Below are 19,145 nucleotides of genomic sequence, written 5' to 3'. Positions count from 1 at the left end.
CTTTACTGCAGTCAGTAATCAGCTAATTACTTACAAAACCTCATAATTTCTGGCAAATATTGACGATAAATGTGTTTAGAATTGCATGAACACAGGAAGTAAACAAACACTATGCGGATGAATCCATTTGGGACTAAGGCAACGTTCAACGCGATGTGCGCACATCGAGCACTGTTTTTATTCAACCAATCATCCATTAACTTTTAATTTAGATTGATGCCATATGTACAAATTATTTTCTGAAAATCAGTCAAAAACGGTCAGCGCTGGATTTGTTTGACTTATAATACACTGAATAGCGAGTAATAATAGTATTTTGGACTTGATTTGGGCCTTGAAATACAAAAGCAATCTGCGTAATGCAATACGATGCATCTATCACTAGCAATTAACGACCCTTATCATAAAAATACCCTGGTGTGAATGCCCGATAAAATCAATAATTTGCCGATATATCGCTGATAAGGTGTCAAAAACAACACTGGATCACTCGACTAGTAGATATGGTTTGTTAATAGGGGGCAATAAAGGGATTAGCGATGGTAATAAAGGACAGACGGAGCTTGAATAGGGAATTTTATTGTGAACTTATAGAGCGTATATCGTTTTGTAAGAATGGCGGGACAAATAGTGTCACATCGGGACACCGGGACAAACGCCCCAAAAGAAGGACTGTCCCGCCAAGATCGGGACGTCTGGCATGTATGCTTTAAAAGTTCTTAATATTTTTTCATGAAACTTGGAACATTGATAGATAGCAATATGACATTATGCACGTCATTTCATTTTATTCCTACGTCTAAAATTATTGTTGCTATGGCAACGAATAGACTAGAACTACTGCCGAAAATGGTGGTTTTCTGGATCCTGCGATAACTTTAAAAGTTCTTAATATTTTGTCACGAAACTTGAAACATGGATAGATGGCACTATGGACATTATGCACGTCATTTCATTTTGTTCCTACGTCAAAAATTATGGTTGCTATGGCAACAAATATATATTTTTTTTAATCTGAAAATGTTGGAATTTCTGACAATGGTGGAGCCGGTAGGGGACTTATATTGCTTGACAATAGTCTTGTTTAACCTAATTTACACAAAAAATCACCACTATGCAAGATATTCTTTAAAAAAAATTTTATATAAATTGATCCGTAAAATAACTTCTCCCATAAGCGGAAAAAAACGCATTACATACTAGTCGCCGCACTCCAGTGCGATGCCAATAATATATTGGGTAGAGCATGTCAACGGCGCTAGTGGCGCACACCTAGCAAATTTCCATCACACCCGCCCGCTTGGTCCAGATGGTATGACCTACTTATATTACACACAAAAAAAGAATGGTGTTGGCTTTCTCTTGTCTATCACATGCTCTCTCTTAATTTTTCTTATTATTTTGTTTACATGGAATTTGTTATATGGGCGACGAGTAAGCAGTATAATTTAGGAAATAAACTGTATACCCTGTATATTAATTGAGTATACAACGATACGCATTGAACATATAATTACAATCAAGAAATAAATAATGGATACAAATATCACAGTTTATTGGTTCCATATTTACATCATCATAATAAATACAAAATATCTACAACACTATACAACATTACAGAACTAACAATGTCTAAATCTTATAACTAACCATCATTTTCCAGTTTCAAACAATATAGTTTGCCCAACCTTTGTTTTTTATGTTATTTTTAAGTATACATTCATGCTATCCCATAGAAACATATTTATTATTGACAGGAATAATAAGGTTGTTTGTGTGGTTTTTTTTTCAAGTTAATTTCTTAAATTTGTCAATTGCGCGCTTCTATTAACCTGTAAAATATATACATTTAGGCCAATTTAATAATTTGATACCTCAATACTTTACTGACAAACTCAAACTGTAAAATTATGACCACATTTTTTCATGCTTATTATCATAGTAATTATGATAACTTCTGATTACCTGTTTGATTACCTTTTTAATTTTTTATTAATTAATTCAGCAGGATAGACAAAAGAAATTACATGTACATTCCAACATAAATAATATCTGTTCTCAATCGATTTGTTGCAGTTTTGCATCATACAGCTTACAAATAACAGTCTATTACCAAAGGTAGTACGCCATTCCAATTTGATTTTTTAACAACATAACATGTTTCTTTCAAAGTCAAATTTCACAGGGAATACATTTAAAAATTGCATAAGCAAACAAAATGCATACTTTCCTGTAAACATAACTAACAGCAAAATCTTAAATATATGTAAATGGGAAAACTTCACATGCATGTACTTGCAAAACCAGAGTTTTTATAGTATTCCTAAAAATAGTTTAATGAGGTTCTGTTTGCGTATTAAAAGAATTTAAGTAAACATTTAAAACTGATGATGATCAAAAAAGTTAAATCTTTCCTATCTTGCATCAAAACAGCAAAGGCAGTGGATGGGACATGGATTGCAGGATGATGACAAACTTGAAGATTCTCAAACATCAGTATGGAGTAGCCCTGAAAAATACATGACATAAATCACACAGTCTTATAGTGTAAGAATCAGCTGTCAATAATTTGATTTATGCATGCTACATTTACATGTACCATGGTCAGCTTATCATTCCAATAAGTTTAAAGAATGCTGATTTTTTTTTATAAGCTTAGCTGCCTGCAATGGAACCTATCAAATGTTGTATACTTGTTTTTGGTTATATTTTGTCTCCTTTTTTACTTTTTCGACAGCATTTCAGTCACATCACGGCAGTCAGTTCGCCAGCTCACACTAAACCTGAATAAGCTGTGTTTACCAGCACTAAGAGCACATGCTTATGCCAGTAACAGCCCAACTTTACTCTGAGGTAGGGAGGACAATGGCCCTAAAATAATTTCACGACCAGTCCCCAACACTAATTGTCAATGCCGGAAAGCTTGCAGTGGTCCTCAGATTTGTGTACAATGTCATCAAACTTAGCTAGCCTGCCTTGGCGTATGGTGAAGAAATGAGAACATGCAATAATTTTAGCAAACTGTTTATAACCTTGCAAATGTGATGATGGATATGATTCCAAAGATGAGCTCGAGTCCAATGAAGGCAAGCTGTATGGCTGAGATGATAATGTCCGCCCGAGTGACATAGGTCTGCCAGTACAGGTAGAATATTGCCCCCAGTAGAGCAGGAATGGACAGCAAGATGGACACTATAACGCCAACAATCTTCTCTGTCAAATTGCCTTTACGTGCTGAAATATTTAGGAAACTTATTAAGTGTCTATCTTCGACAAAAATTCCAGCAATCAATGAGGGCGACAGTATCAACACATACCATTGAGACATTATTGAAGGTTTGACAAAAAGTATGAACTTGATGATCTTGAAGGTATACATGCAGATTTGTATGTTCCTTTATAGTTACCATTCGTTTCAAATAATTACAAGATCCTTCAATGCATACCCAAATAAATTTGTATTTGACTTTATTCAAGGTGATGTGCATTATTTTGAACTGCAAGAAGTTTCATGTATATCTTACCAACTACAATTTAAATTAAACAAATCAAAGATGAATGCCAGTAAGCAAAACTAAAATATGATCAACACAAAAAATATTAAGTCTGAAAAGTTTCAATTAAATCATATTAAAATGATGTAGTAGATTCAGTGACAAACAATTAACTAAGATGACTATCTGTTGCACATTTTGATTATAATCAGGAAAATAAATGTCAAACACAACAATGTCCCTATGGATAAGAAGAAAGAAAACTTTGTTGTATATCCAACACAAATTGAGGAAGTAATTTGAGTGACACGATATTCTAACAGACCACAGATCGACCGCATGGTACCTCCAGCATAACCAGATAAGCCACCTTAAAACTTTGCGTAAGTGATATTTATAAGAAAACACATTAATGGAGCCTAAATAACAGCTCAATAATTACTAGGAATGATGACACACAAGTTACCTATGTACGTGTACATGTATATTGCACTGAAAAATGGTGAAATTTATAAACAATTGACATTGTGGATTTTAAATTTCCAAATATACAAGTAACAACTTACCGAAAAACAGCCTCAAAGCTTCGATTCCAGCTAGAATGAAGACCAGTATAACTTCTGCTGCTAATACTCCATTTGCATAAGGAAGTGTTTCACCTAGAAATTCAAACAAGAGCTGTCAGAGGACAGTGCGCTCGACTTTTCGAGTGCTTGACAGTATAACGTAAGCCATCATGGAGAAATTGTTCATATTCAATAATTTATTAGACGATCTTTCAAAAATAAAAAAAGGAAAAAAAAAAAATTTTTTTTTTTGGGGGGGGGGGGGGGGGGGTTGAGAGGGGGTATAATGTGGGGTGTGGTCATTTTGACGATCTTTCAAAAATAAAACAATTTTTTGGGGGGGTGGTAGGGGGGAGTAGGGGGGGGTGAGAGGGGGGTATAATGTGGGGTGGGGTAATTTATAAGATGATGTTAAAAAAAAAATTGGGGGGGGGAGTTGGGGGGTAGGGGGGAGATGAGAGGGGGGTATAAAGTGGGGTGGGGTAATTTATAAGATGATGTTAAAAAAAAAATTGGGGGGGGGGGGTGGGGGGGGTAGGGGGACGAGAGGGGGGTATAATGTGGGGTGGGGTAATTTATTAGATGATGTTTAAAAAAAAATGGGGGGGGGAGGCGGGAGGGGGGGGGAGAGGGATTCTGGGTAGGAGCGTGGGGTATTGTTTGGGTGGAATCCATTCCGCGGTATTCAGGTAAGTGTTATTTTGTCAAAGTAATAATAAAATGTGATCATAAATAAAGAAGTTATGGCAATTTAAGCAAAATGTTCAACTATCTAAGTGTAAAAGGGGCCATAATTATGTCAAAATGCTTGATACAGTGGTCTGCTCTTGTTTATAGGTTGGGGTCATGTTGGTTAACAAGTATGCAAAATATAAAAGCAATATGTCAAAGGATATAGGAAATATTTGGGGTAGTACGCAAAGTTTAACATAGATTTATCAATAATATGCATATTCTAAGTATAAAAGGGGCAATAATTCTGTCAAAATGCTTGATACAGTTGAATGCTCTTGTTTATAGGTTGGGGTCATGATGGTTAAAAAGTATGCAAAATATGAAAGCAATATGTCAAGGGACATTGAAAATATTTGGGGTAGTACACAAACTTTAACATTTGCTGCATATTTTAAGTGGGAAAGGGGCCATAATTATGACAAAATGCTTGAAAGAGTTGTCTGCTCTTGTTTATAGGTTGGGGTCGTGTTGGTAAACAAGTATGCAAAATATGAAAGCAATATGTCAAGGGACAATAAAAATAATTGGGGTAGTACGAAAACTTTAACATTTGCACGCTTATGGAAACGGCACAGAAACGGAAACGCCGACGCCCGGGTGAGTAGGATAGCTCCACTATATATATTTCATATATAATAGTCGTGCTTAAAACAGATTATTGGTCAACAGGCAAATATTAATGTTGAACACTATGCTTGGCATAAGATTCAACGTAAGTTTGTTTAAGGGTTCAAAACATTTAACGTACATGACTTCATTTTAATTATTGCTCAATGTGTAACCTTGACCTTGCCTTGGGGTTATTGGTCTTGCATATGTTTCCAGCGATTTTCTTTCCTTCTTTACAAAGTATCGGAAAACGGCACTTTCCCTAATAATTTTGTTTAAACATTTCGTGCACATTTTTGAGCTGGTACCGGTTCTTTTCCCATTTTGGGACAAAAAATCGCTGGTCACAGACCCAGATTACCTTGATGTTTTTAAGTATCTGAGATATAGCCAGGGATTTAAATAGTTTTTGAAAACCAGAAGTCAAATGACCATGGGCTTGAAATTTTCAGAGGTCAAAAATGAACTTTTCAGGGGTGAAAATACAGAAATCTAGATATTTTGTTTATAGATATTAGTTTATTGCTCTACAAATATTGCTTTGAATAACTTTAAGTATATCTTGCTAAACTAAAGAGCAACTTTTTTGTATAATAAAACGTACTTTTTATGTGAGTTTCATGTTAACATTTGCATCAAAATGATGCAAGGAAGATAATGTGGAGGACTCAAACGTGACGAAATTGCAAAGTGCTTGCATCAAAAAGCATGATTCTGCTTCACTTGAAATCCCTGATAGCCCTGAAAAGTTACACCATACACACACAAAAAGAAAACAACTCTTATTTAAGAAAATTTAGGGTTATGGTTCTTGTGCATGGCACTTCTCCTCATTGATGTCTATTCACCCATAAAGTTTTATGCAGCAATCTTATATATAGTTTCTGAGATATAGCCCTGTTTTAGACAGACAAACTGACAAACAACACACAAACCATATTCCTCTGCCTGCTGCAGGGAATACAAATGTAAAACCACTCACTGGATGTCTTAAAATATTTAAGATATACAGCAAATCAAAATAACTTTTTATATACAGCTGCCATCAACACACTCACAATTAAATACACCCTTAATGCATTTAAGTGATGAAAAATTATTTAAACAAGAGGGCCTGAAAGGTCCAAAGTCGCTCACCTGAGATTCAAAGGAACTGATCTGTTCTGTGCAGCCAAAGATGTCATTAGCACAAAATGTTCTTCCCAACTTTCTTGACTAGTGAACACCCTGGCAGCCATGTTTTTGAACAGACCAGAACCATTTTCATAAATATCCAAGATATCATTTAAACAAATATTCTGACAAAGTTTCATGAAGATTCATTAAGCCATAAAAGGAAAAATGCCCCGACCCCTGGTGACCATGTTTTTCAAGCAACTGAAACCATTTTCGAACTTGTCCAAGATATCATTCGGACAAATCTTCTGACACAGTTTCATAATGATTGGACAATAAATACGGCTTCTAGAGCGTTAACAAGGTTTTACTATAGCTATATAAGGAAAAATGCCACGCCTCCTTGGCAGCCATGTTTTTCCACCAACCGGAACCATTTTCGAACTCAACCAAGATATCATTGGTACAAATCTTGTGACCAAGTTTCATGATGATCAGAAAATAAATGTGGCCTCTAGAGTGTTAATAAGGTTTAAACTTTTACAAAAGCAATATTATTAGAATAGCCATATTAGGAAAAATGCCCCACCCCATAGTGGCCATGTTTTTAAAGCAACAGAAACCATTTTCGAAATTATCCAAGATATCATTGGGACAAATCTTTTGACCAAGTTTCATGAAGATCGGAAAATAAATGTGGCCTCTAGAGTGTAAACAAGGTTTTACAATAGCCATATAAGGAAAAATGCCCCGCCCCCAGGCGGCCATATTTTTCAACCAACCGGGATCATTTTTTAACATGTCCAAGATATTATTGGGATGAATCTTCTTACCAAGTTTCATGAAGATCGGACAATAAATGTGGCCTCTAGAGTGTTAACAAGATTTCACTATAGCCATATATAGCCATATAAGGAAAAATTACTCCTCCCCTTGGAAGCCATGTTTTTGAAGCAAATGTAACCATTTTCAAACTCATCCAAGATATCATTGAGACCAATCTTCTGACCAAATTTCATGAAGATTGGACAATAAATGTGGCCTCTAGAGTGTTAACAAGGTTTTACTAAAGCCATATGCAGCCATATAAGGAAAAATGCCCCAGCCACTGGTGGCCATGTTTTTAAAGCAACTGAAACCAATTTTTAACTCATCCAAGATATCATTGGGACAAATCTTCTGACCAAGTTTCATGAAGATCGGAAAATAAATGTGGCCTCTAGAGTGTTAACAAGGTTTTACTATAGCCATATAAGGAAAATGCCCCGCTCCCTGGCGGCAATGTTTTTAAACCAACCGGCATCATTTTTGAACTCGTCCGAGATATTATTGGGATGAATTTTCTGAACAAGTTTTATGAAGATCGGACAATAAATGTGGTCTCTAGAGTGTTAACAAGATTTTACTATAGTCATATATAGCCATATAAGGAAAAATGCCCTGCCCCTTGGCAGCCATGTTTTTCAAGCAAACATTACCATTTTCGAAATCATTCAAGATATCATTTAGACCAATCTTTAAACCAAATTTCATGAAGATTGGACAATAAATGTGTCCTCTTGGGTGTTAACAAGGTTTTACTAAAGCCATACATAGCCATATAAGGAAAAATGACCCGCCCCCGGGTGGCCATGTTTTTCAAGCAACCAAATCCATTTTCGAACTCGTCTAAGATATTATTGGGATGAATCTTCTGACCAAGTTTCATGAAGATCGGAAATAAATGTGGCCTCTAGAGTGTTAACAAGATTTTACTATAGCCATATATAGCCGTATAAGGAAAAATGCCCCGCCCCTTGGCATTCATGTTTTTCAAGCTAACGTAACCATTTTCCAACTCATCTAAGATATTTTTGGGACCAATCTTCTGACAAAATTTCATGAAGATTGGACAATAAATGTGGCCTCTAGAGAGTTAAAAAGGCAAATGTTGACGCCACACAACGCACAACGGACAAAAGGCGATCACAAAAGCTCCCCATGAGTACATTGTGCCTTAGGTGAGCTAAAAAACTGTAAGTCTTGTAATGAAGACACAACAGGTCTGTAATTCTTCCAATGATAAACTTGAGTGTTAGGGGCCCACACAAACATGAGATCACTAGCTCAAAGTTAAGAGCAGCTTCCTGACTTACCTTTGTATGCAAACAGGAGAATTTCACAGATAAAGAACAGGCCGAAGTACCATCCATTCAGATACAGCAAGACCTCATATGGAAGAGAGGATCTCTAAGAAGTGGTTAAAGAATTACATGTATTGAAAACAGACCATAAAATGTATTTCATTACATATTTAGTTAAAATTATATCAACAAGAAAACATATTTAAATAACAACTCAACATAATGTGTATGTTTCTTAGTTTTTTTCTTCTGCATTGGATGTGATCAAGATTTTTTTATTTTCATTCTTATTTCATAAAAAGCTATAGCAAAAAAAGCCTAAGATGGTTGCATCACCACTGCAAACTTCATTCTAACCAATTGTAAACTGCGTATAAAACACACATTGTGACATATTATAAAAAAGTTTACCTTTTTCTGGTTCTGTTCATATTTCACAAGAGCCTATAGTTACCATACCTATGTATATACATATATATTTTCAAAAATACTATAAATGTCTTTTGTGATAAAGGATACAATCACTTGGACTTGTCCTGGAATAAAAAAGAGAAACGTTAATTAACCAATCGTATCATGAACGAAGGGTACCGGAACTATGTTATGCATACAAAGTTTTTATCCACAATTTTAGGCATGGGACTCGGGGATCTTTTGGATTCGGAAAAATAGAGTCATTTAATTCTTGACTATTGTTCAATTTATTCCCTTAATTTAAGAGCGATTGAGCGAAGTAAGAATGAAAATAGTTAAATAGTTCTACTGTCAATATTATGAGAGATATTGTGTACATATTAATTCAATACTTCTGCCAAATTAATCCCACTTATACCTCAATCACAAATAAAGACCGATCACCGTCCGATTAGCCGACATGCATTTTTACGCTCATTAGGCTGGCGCACGGCTGATGATTGCATGGACACTGGGTCATTTTGTAGCATCAGGTGGCGTCAGGATTAGCTTTAATTCTCACTTAAAATTTGACCCGACTTCAGGCATGGGAAAGAAGCGAATTGAGATCAGAAAAAGATCTGTCGATCAACGCACGGTTATCGCCCGGCAATTGCCCGACATCAGATTCATTGTATGTGTATCCGCAAAAATGAAGGTATTTCCCAGGTACATATTAATCAGCCGGCGACTGTCTGATTGCCAGAGGGCCTCCGCACGATGACTGATGGACGCCAGATTTAGCTCGAAATGATACAGGTACAACGAATCCGATGTCAGGCTATCATAGGGCAATAACTATGCGTTGATCGTCAGATCTTTATTTCTTTGATCAATAGCAGCTTAGGATTAACATTTGTTAGAATTTATGTCAACCACTCAAGTTGTTTTACTGGTTTATTGAGTTACAAAGGAAATTTTGATGTAAGAAATAAGCTTTATAAAATACACAAGCACTGGGCAGTGTTTATAAATGCAATCAGAGATGGAAATAAGTGGTTGACCGTGAGTACATTTTGGCCTGGGCTCAAATTCAAAAGTTAGTAGTCCGGCTTGGCAACTTGCTTTTTAAGATTGAAACAATTCAGTGCAATTTAACATTTAATGAAATTGGCGACTGTGAGTTAATAATTAGTTTAATAAAATTCATTTATCAAAGCCAATGAAATGATTTAACTCAGACTTATACTACACATGTAGGACATAATACACAGAAAGTTTGTCAATTAAGCAGTGTTGTTGTTCAGTTATCTTTTATTTTATTTTAAGAAAGTCTTATATACCAGGGCTTTTCATCTGGAAATTGGGAAGAGGCCATAGCCTTTCAAATTGGGAATTTCATGCGGGATAACTGCTCATTTTGAGAAGACTGTATTTTTAAAAGTTTTTGAAATGGGATCTTTTTCATTGTGCAGAAGTATTAAAAGACACATTGTGGTGCATTCTTAATCATATAAGAGTTAATTGCTTTCAATTTGAGAGATATCCAATATGTCTAAGTAAAAAAAATTTATTTTTTTTTCAATTTGGGAAATTCCTCTATCAATTTTGGGAAAAAAATGATCTTATTTTCAATTGGGAAGTAGCTGAATTTCGGCCTCTGTTATATAATAGTGAAAAGCCCTGTATACACATGACACTACATGTACAACGTACTGGGATTGTTAGTCTTCAGCTGGGCAACCAAAATACTACAGATGGTTGCCCGTGTTGGCAACCAATTGTAAAACGTTAGTTTACATCCCTGGCAATATTAGATCAAAACAATTATAAGTACACAAGACCATGGCTTAAACTAAACTAAAACCTAAACTGTAAAATATGTGTTTGTTAACCCCAATAATCTCACAATATTACACAACATTTACACAATATTTACAGCTCTGCTTTAGCTAACAATAGCATATGATGTAACAAACACTTAACTTTCTAAAGATGTTTGTATAAAAAGGTCTCGGCATCATAAATATATACTGGTCAGCGAGTATTTCTCAGGCAAAATATAGGGTTGTAGGTAAAGAAATACAGTCAATCTTGTGGATGCGACCACTTGTATTAGGCGACCTTTGTCTTATGCGACCATTTTGAAATCCCACGGAGCTTTTTCGCTATATAATGATATTGTATTCAGCGACTTTTGTCTTACACAACCAGCGACCGCTGATTTCTATGTATTTTGATGTCCAAATCTTGAATTAAGCGACCACTAGGAGGTAAAAGTGGTTAATGTACATGTATTGATCTTTCAGGGACAAATCCGTGTTAATTGTTTATCTAAGCCGATTAGATGTACTGTTACACCGCTGCTTTGTTTTCACACCAACCATTATTATTATGCTTTGTCTCGTTGACCGGTTCAGACCGGTATTGTTGTAGACTGCATATCAATTTATTGAGTTCAATAATAGAAGAACGTTTTACGCACAGTCTACAGCTTAAAAAGTTTACTATGTGGAACGGTAAGAGACAACGCCGATTTTTCTCGAGTATAGATAACAGGTGCAGAAACAATGCACTGTACGCGAAAAACATTTCCTGAGAAGTGCGGAAAATAAACTATTAATCGGCAACATCTGTCGAAATCCGTACATTGCCAATTTGTAATTATGCTAATTAGTAGATATTTGTTAGCCAATCACATTGTTATTTACTTAATAAATTTTCCAATCAGGTCTGTTTGTTTTCAATTGACTTGTTTTAATTTTTTCAGCTCATTATGTATCATAATCGAGTCAGATTTCCTTAAGCGTACATGCAAAAATTAAAATGTCAAAACGAAAAGTGTTAATGTTGAACGAGAAAATTCGGGTTTTGGAATTGTCAAAGAGTAAAAGTGCACGTAAAATTGCAGATGAGTTTGGAGTCGGTAAAACTCAAATTCAGAACATTCTTAAGCGTAAAGCTGAGGTGCTTAAAGACGTGGAAAATTATGTGTCAGGTGAAAAAAAACGCGAAAAATATTTCCTTGTCTAAGTTGTTTTTGCAAATAAATATGTACACACAATTCATTTATAGTTTATAATAAGTGAAAAAATAAAACACATTATAAGTAAAATATTGTTTATGTATTGTGTTTATATTCATTTTATTATAAAAGTTAAAATCATTGTTGACAAAAGAGATTATCCTTCATATAGATTAAAATTGAGGGTAAGCATTCTTCCAGAATGGCCTTTTTTAATTTAAAGACCATTTTATTAAGAGACCACTTTTGATTATTCCCTTGAGTCAGGTCTCTTAATACAAGATTGACTGTACTTCCTTAATAGTTAGAAATATCGCATGAAAGATTTACTGATACATCCTGGGTTCGTCATCTACAAGCGATTGTAAACAAAACATTTTTGATGTGCATACGAGGGCCGTTTAAGGGGTCATTAAAGGGATGTAATTTTCCACAGTACAGGAGTTTTTTCTGGAAATGTATAATTGGAAAATAATTAGTTAAAATGAGTTAAAATGATACTTTTCTTTACAGATATGTTAAAATGACATAAATACATTGAATCGATGGTGTTATATGTAGTCTGCTGCGTGTGTAAATAGAGTAATAATGTGTTTCCAATTTTAGTGCAAACAAATATCTACAGATAAACATGTTTATTTACAGATCTTTGTGAAAACAAGCAAATCCCTTTTCAAGGAAGAAAACCCAAACAATGAATTCATAATGTTAATGAGCTTTGTTGCTATTTCATTTAAATGTTGACTATATGTTGATACATTTAGGAGCACTTGGAGTATCCTTATACAACAAAGTGTGTGCAGATATTTGTTTGCACTAAAATTGGAAACACATTATTACTCTATTTACACACACAGCAGACTTCGCGCATTAAGCCCCGTTTTCACGCATTAAGCCCCGTTTTCACGCATTAAGCCCCGAAAAGCCCCGTTTTCACGCATTAAGCCCCGTGTTCACGCACTAAGCCCCGTTTTCACGCACTAAGCCCCGTTTTCACGCATGTAGCCCCGTTTTCACGCACTAAGCCCCGTTTTCACGCATTAAGCCCCGTTTTCACGCACTAAGCCCCTTGTCACGCATTAAGCCCCGTTTTCCAAGAGCGAGGCCCCTTTATATATTTTTCCGCTGTGGTGCAAATTATGTTGCTTGAAAATAACTGCGCTATTTATTTTATGTCTGAAATTCCATATATTTAAATTGTTATATACGTTATTGATTGTTACAATACTTTGAATGGTATGTCAGATCTTTGATTATTCATGTTTAATTTAATATTGGGGCTGTTTTATCATTTTACCAGGAATCTACCGCATGGAAAAATACACAACAATGGCGGACAGTGGCGTTGGATTTGTTTCTACAGCAGTTAATAATGGAGGATTTTCATCATAAAGGCAATTGTCCAATAAAATTAAGTTAAATATGATTATCCTTTAAATCATTTATCTGATAATGAAGATGGTTCGTAGATGCAAGTGAATATTCCTAAAGTACCGAGTCAACCGTGTTGCAGTATATATGACAAAGCAAATTGTGTTTAAGCGTATAATCAGTGATTTTTTTCCTTCTTTGGACGGGTCTGGTCAACGCCCCCATCCAAATTTCCGAAAAAAACAACAAAATATCCCAATCAAAATCGAGTAAAAAATCCCCGGAAACGCCAACTTGACGTTTTTCGAGACCGTTTTTAACTTGCGGCCGATATGACTTCTCAATCATTGATTGGTTTGAACATTTAACATTACATTGAATATGTGTATGTTATTGCGAAATATAAACCAGTCTGAATTTTTTTACGCTTCCAGCAATATTCGCTATGAGTCACAATAAAAGTATTACAGAAAGAAATTAAAGCCTAGTGAAGTCAAAAGCAAATCGTTTAGGCTTCGAAAAACGTTTGGCGTCTGTTTTGTCCACCCATTCCCCTCAGTACACTGCAACAAAAATTGTCAAAGATGACAGTAGCCAAATGCAGATTGACAACGAACATGATGAAGCTATTTGTACATTCTTGATATATTTAAAGCAGATAAAAACAGAGAACTCTGCATGTTACAATCTGTGTTCCGATTGCATGTTGTTGTTTTGGCAAAGACTGTGAATACAAGTTTATGCTGCTTTCCTGTGTCATTTAAAGCTGACAAAAGTTAATTAAGTCATTAAAATACCATTCTTCAATTGGTACAATTCACCACTTGATTTTTCCCAATTGGAAGATTTTGCGACTCGTTTTTTCCCAATTTGGTGATTTCACAACGCCAAAAATTCCCAATGGCATGGGTACCGGACCCGTTCCCTATTGGGTGAAAAAAATCACTGGTGCAATGCACATTAGTAAATACTGTCGGTCAAGAAATTCAGGATCACTAGCGTAAATAATGGTGTTAATATTTTTAAAAGATAGCAATTGCTTTCAAAATACTTGGATTGTTGAGGCAAAATATTTCATCTTTCAGGCCATATTAATTTATTAATACTTACCAAAACATTTCTGATGCCAATCTATACTTATTCACTAGCATTAAGTCGGCTAGTTCTGAATCGAGTGCGGTAATTTCGGATCACTCCGACTATTTGGAAGATATAGGTCAGGGAGCATCTCAAAACTTATTTTGAATGTCAACAATTATTTTGACTGTCAAAACAAATGATGCATGTTTTAAATATACATCAGACAGGTTCGTTTGTTTCAGTTTAACAACTGTCTGACAATTTAAAAACATTATAGGGTGTTTGTCTGTACACAAGACGAATAAATCTGTCGGAAAGTATTTATTTTTGATTTTAAATGGATTCCTCTGTATTCTTGGTTATATAAAACAAACACAAATACTCAATACAAGCAATTTATTGATAAACTCAAGATACCTTCTTGGGAAATAACATAGTATGATAACATTTAACAACAATAGAATCACAATATCACAATAATGTAAACAAGAGCACCGCATAACGGGTGCCAAAGCTCAGCTGCGAAAGCTTGTCAGATTTTTTTTTTTTTTTAGAGGTCACATTAACCTTGACCTTTGACCAAATGACCCGAAATTGGGTGTGGCGTGTAGAGCTCATCAAGGTGCATCTACATATGAAGTTTCAAAGTTGTAGGTGGAAGCACTTTGATTTTAGAGCCAATGTTAAGGTTTTAGCAGGACGCCTACGGCGGACGGCTGACGGCGGACGACGAGCTGGCTATGACAATACCTCGGGTTTTCTCCTAAAACAACCGAGCTAAAAATGTATGAAAATATGACATATATGCTAATGACTAGAACATTTTATGTATGACTAGAAAATATTTTTATAACTAGAAATAGCGCGGCAGAGGCCGACGCGTATCCCTTCGCCACATGTTTGACCAGGGTTTTTTTTTAGAAAAGGGGAAGACGCTGGACGCTGGGTGAAAGGGGAAAAAAGAGTGCGAAAGAGACATAATTGGGGGAAAAAAACTGTTTTAATCAATGTCTATATTATATATATACTATCAACTGGTTTAATTTTTTTAATGACAACAAAGGCATATCAAATATCATAATATAGCATTCAGTTTTCAATATAGAAATATTGATTATGGTACTTGTCAAAGTGCAAACATAAGTTATTTTATACATGTTCATTTAACAGTGGTGTCGATTGTCCCAAATTTTAAATCCTGAAAATTAGGCCGGCGGTCTTGGAATCTCAGCCGTAAGAACCCAAAAGAAATAAAGGGCAAAGCCCCCCACCCGACCCAGAGCCCTTACTAATTGTTCTTTTTTATAGTATTTCCAATTGCAATATCAGGTGAATACAATTCGAAATATTATAAACCACACCGTCCGTATCACTGCATGTGTATTCGTTATTCTATTTCTTCTATAAAGAACTTCAAAAATAAATTATAATCGACGAAAAATAATGTATCCGAAAACGACCGTCCAAAAAATTGTGTGCGCTTGGAAATGAAATAAAATGTGCATATCGTTTGACTGCAGACAATGAAAACGAGTTACCTAGCAAATACATAATTAATATACAATTTTATGGACATATTGCTTTACAATAGCATAGTTTGTGGGTAAAAAACAACTTAATTATCACCTTTTAATTTCAAACGATAGTCAGCAAAAACTGAGAAAGGTGTTACATCATCGACATAGAACTAATTATTTAATTATCATCCTTTTATTCAGATCGATAGTCGGTAGAAAGGTGTATACGTGATCAGCTTAGAAATTATTTATTTATTGTTACGCTTCTTTTTCATTTGTTTATCTTCAAAAACGACGATTGCCATCGGCCGCTATTTTGTTGGCAGACGACACTATAAACTGTGTATTCCATGTAAACAGTGTCTGCGCATGAATGACCCAATATTAGACTATGTGTGAGCGAACTCAATGTTGATTGGCCAGCTACCACGTGCGCTTCAATTACAGCAAGGTCAAGCAATGGCTCATGTTCTGGTGCAGACCAACCGTGTTATTTTTGCACAAATCTAACATGGTCATTGTAATTGTGTTGGATTTGTGTCATTTCGACACAACTTTGTTTTAGTTTTTAACGGGATTATTGTTCAACCTTGCCCTTTCTAAATAAGGCCAATGGTATTGACCTGGTATTCCTTATTTTAAAACATTTTTTTATAAGAGTATGACGTTAGTCCACCATTTACATTTTTCAGTTTCTTAATATATTCATATTTTATAGCAGTTTTTATTTAAAAGAAAGGACGAGGCTGTCCAGTAACCTGGGTACGTTGGCTGCATTGCACTCCCTCCCTTCCCCTCTGACACCCCCCCCCCCCCCCCCCCTTCTTCAAACTCAAAGAGCCATGTCCAACTGGAGTGCACGGTGCAGGGCCTTTTACATGTACCTTGCAAAACCCTTATTTAACCCTATCCAGGGTAATACCAATTCTTTGGTATTATTGTAAATTTTCTTAGTACTGCTAATTTTCCATCATAGCAAATTGTGTACCTTGTCTTCCCTTAGTTCTTGTTAAAATTGCTATTTTGTATAGCAAATTTCCTTATTTTTGTGTCAAATTGCTATTTTATATAGCATATTTCCTTATTTTTGTGTTAATTTGCTATTCTATATAGCAGATAAGGTACTTTTGTACTATTTTCTCTCTTGTTATCCCCTATATTTAAATAATATTGGTTGGATAAGAGCATTTTGTGGGTTTTTACCTACATTGAGGTATTAATTGGTCTTTTTACCAATTTTATATCACACTGATGTAATTTTCCCTCAATTGTATTTATACTATTCTTCATCTACCGTGCACTCCCTCTGGTCCATGGGAAACAACCGTCGTAGACTCCACCTCCACAATTACCTCCCATAGTCCAACCTAGTGGTAATGCCCCTGCTGGTTTATTCCCCACCCACACCAGCCTACACTTCCAAATCTCTTCTTCTTTTAACCCTCCAGGGTGGCAACTTGTATTTTATATAAATAAATGCATATAGTACTGTACACAGGGTTGTCATTATGATTGTAAACAAAGGATTTTTTTGGAAAAGTAACCGATTCGGCCGGGTGTCAAGGGGGCCACCTAGGCCCCCTTGTAGGTCCAGGGCAAGGCCCTGGTAGGGAGGTCAGGTGGGCGAAGCCCTCCGACCGAAAACGAATTATAGACATTTTAGGGACAAAATACTGCTATTCTCAGAGCATAAAAAGTTAAAATGAGGTCTAAAAAGAATAGCGAATTTTAAGATTTTCACATTTTCAGTATACTGTACAATGTAAAAACATATTATATTGATAGATCTTTGCATGTTCCAATAATATCCATTACCCGATAATCCAGTATTATTACGATTTCTTTTTTTAAAAACCAAATTACGCCCAATGTTGACGATGAATGTCGTCCGCCATTTAGTGCAAGTGCATATACAAATTGAATTGTGGGATTAGGAAATTCCGATTGAACATGCGTGAATCACGTGACGCGATTTGAGAGCATTGAGAACCGTTTATATTTAGTAATAACGACAAGTCAAACAGTCAATCTAAACTGTTACATGTACGGTACCTCCTTTCAGAAAAGTTTGCGAAAGTGAAAGTGGATTTCTGAAAATAAAAACGCGCCTTTCTTTAAATTTTACCGAGTACTTTTCATTCCGGATCGTGGTATAACTTGTCAGATCATTCATGCATGTAGACCTATATGTATGCATAGTTTGGCAATCTCAAAACACGTTAGTTACCTACTTATTACATTATGTGTTATGACCATTTGTATAACAAAATGCATTATTTAATTAAAGTATTTTCAAATGCGTATAATTAAATGTGTTATCCGAAATCATTTTCAGATTTCATTATTCATGGAAAATTAAGAAAATTCTAGCAACAGAGACACATTTCTCGTGTTTTTCATGTACAGATTAAAATCATGCCAAAGTTAGACTTCATGTATAACATCACGTCATTCTTCCTTGGAGAAAGCGTGGACTTTAATATTTAGATGCTGAATAACAACTTCGTAGCGCAGAGGTCGCATGGTAGAAAATCAGAGAGCATTTTTTAATATGATTTTTTTAATATGTGGAAACTTTTTCTCTAACTAAAAAAACTAGTTAATTACGCTCTACAGTGCAGCATTTGTTGAGATACGGTCAGTAATAATCTGTCAAATGTACAGCTATTTGATACAATTTCACGTGGAGTCGGCGTGTATTCGGCTGCCCGAGCGCTGATTGGTTGACGTTCTTACCAAGAAGAATTTGATTGACAGCTGAAAAAAATCAATATTGGCCACTCGCTGAGAAATTCATTGAAAACAGTAGCTCTTAGGCGGAGTTAATGGACTGACTGAATGACCGGGCGTCGCTCTACTATAGTACGTTTATTCCTCGTCAATTATTTTAGGTTTGCATGATACAAACTTCCGATCGCAATTTTAAAGATTCGGGAAAAACAACCGATTTTCTGGCGATTTTAACCGATGAGTTCGATCGGCAATCGGTTAATAATGACAACCCTGTGTACATAATGTAAATAATCTACTTTTATGTATAAATTTATCTGTTCTTTCTCATTTTTAAAAGTAAAGTTCATTGTTTTTCTTATAATTTTTATGTGGCCCTAAAAAGG

General features: G+C 35.3%; 1 protein-coding gene across 2 annotated transcripts in view; it reads right to left on the bottom strand.

Annotated features, from left to right (window-relative positions):
* Positions 1–1,538: 1,538 nt before the first annotated feature.
* LOC127853671 (transmembrane protein 216-like) overlaps positions 1,539–19,145 on the bottom strand; it is a 40,802-nt gene continuing 23,195 nt past the window's right edge. For both annotated transcript variants that reach the window (XM_052388374.1, XM_052388373.1), the window contains exons 2-6: positions 9,163–9,179; positions 8,656–8,749; positions 4,061–4,153; positions 3,033–3,234; positions 1,539–2,509 (exon numbers count right to left, since the gene is read on the bottom strand). In XM_052388374.1, coding sequence (XP_052244334.1) covers positions 2,494–2,509; positions 3,033–3,234; positions 4,061–4,153; positions 8,656–8,749; positions 9,163–9,179 — 422 coding nt within the window. In that variant the 3' untranslated portion in view covers positions 1,539–2,493. The remainder of the gene's footprint in view (positions 2,510–3,032; positions 3,235–4,060; positions 4,154–8,655; positions 8,750–9,162; positions 9,180–19,145) is intronic.

Source organism: Dreissena polymorpha, chromosome 12, assembly GCF_020536995.1.
Source record: "Dreissena polymorpha isolate Duluth1 chromosome 12, UMN_Dpol_1.0, whole genome shotgun sequence".
Lineage (NCBI taxonomy): Eukaryota > Metazoa > Mollusca > Bivalvia > Myida > Dreissenidae > Dreissena > Dreissena polymorpha.
This window is presented reverse-complemented; position numbering and strand designations above follow the sequence as displayed.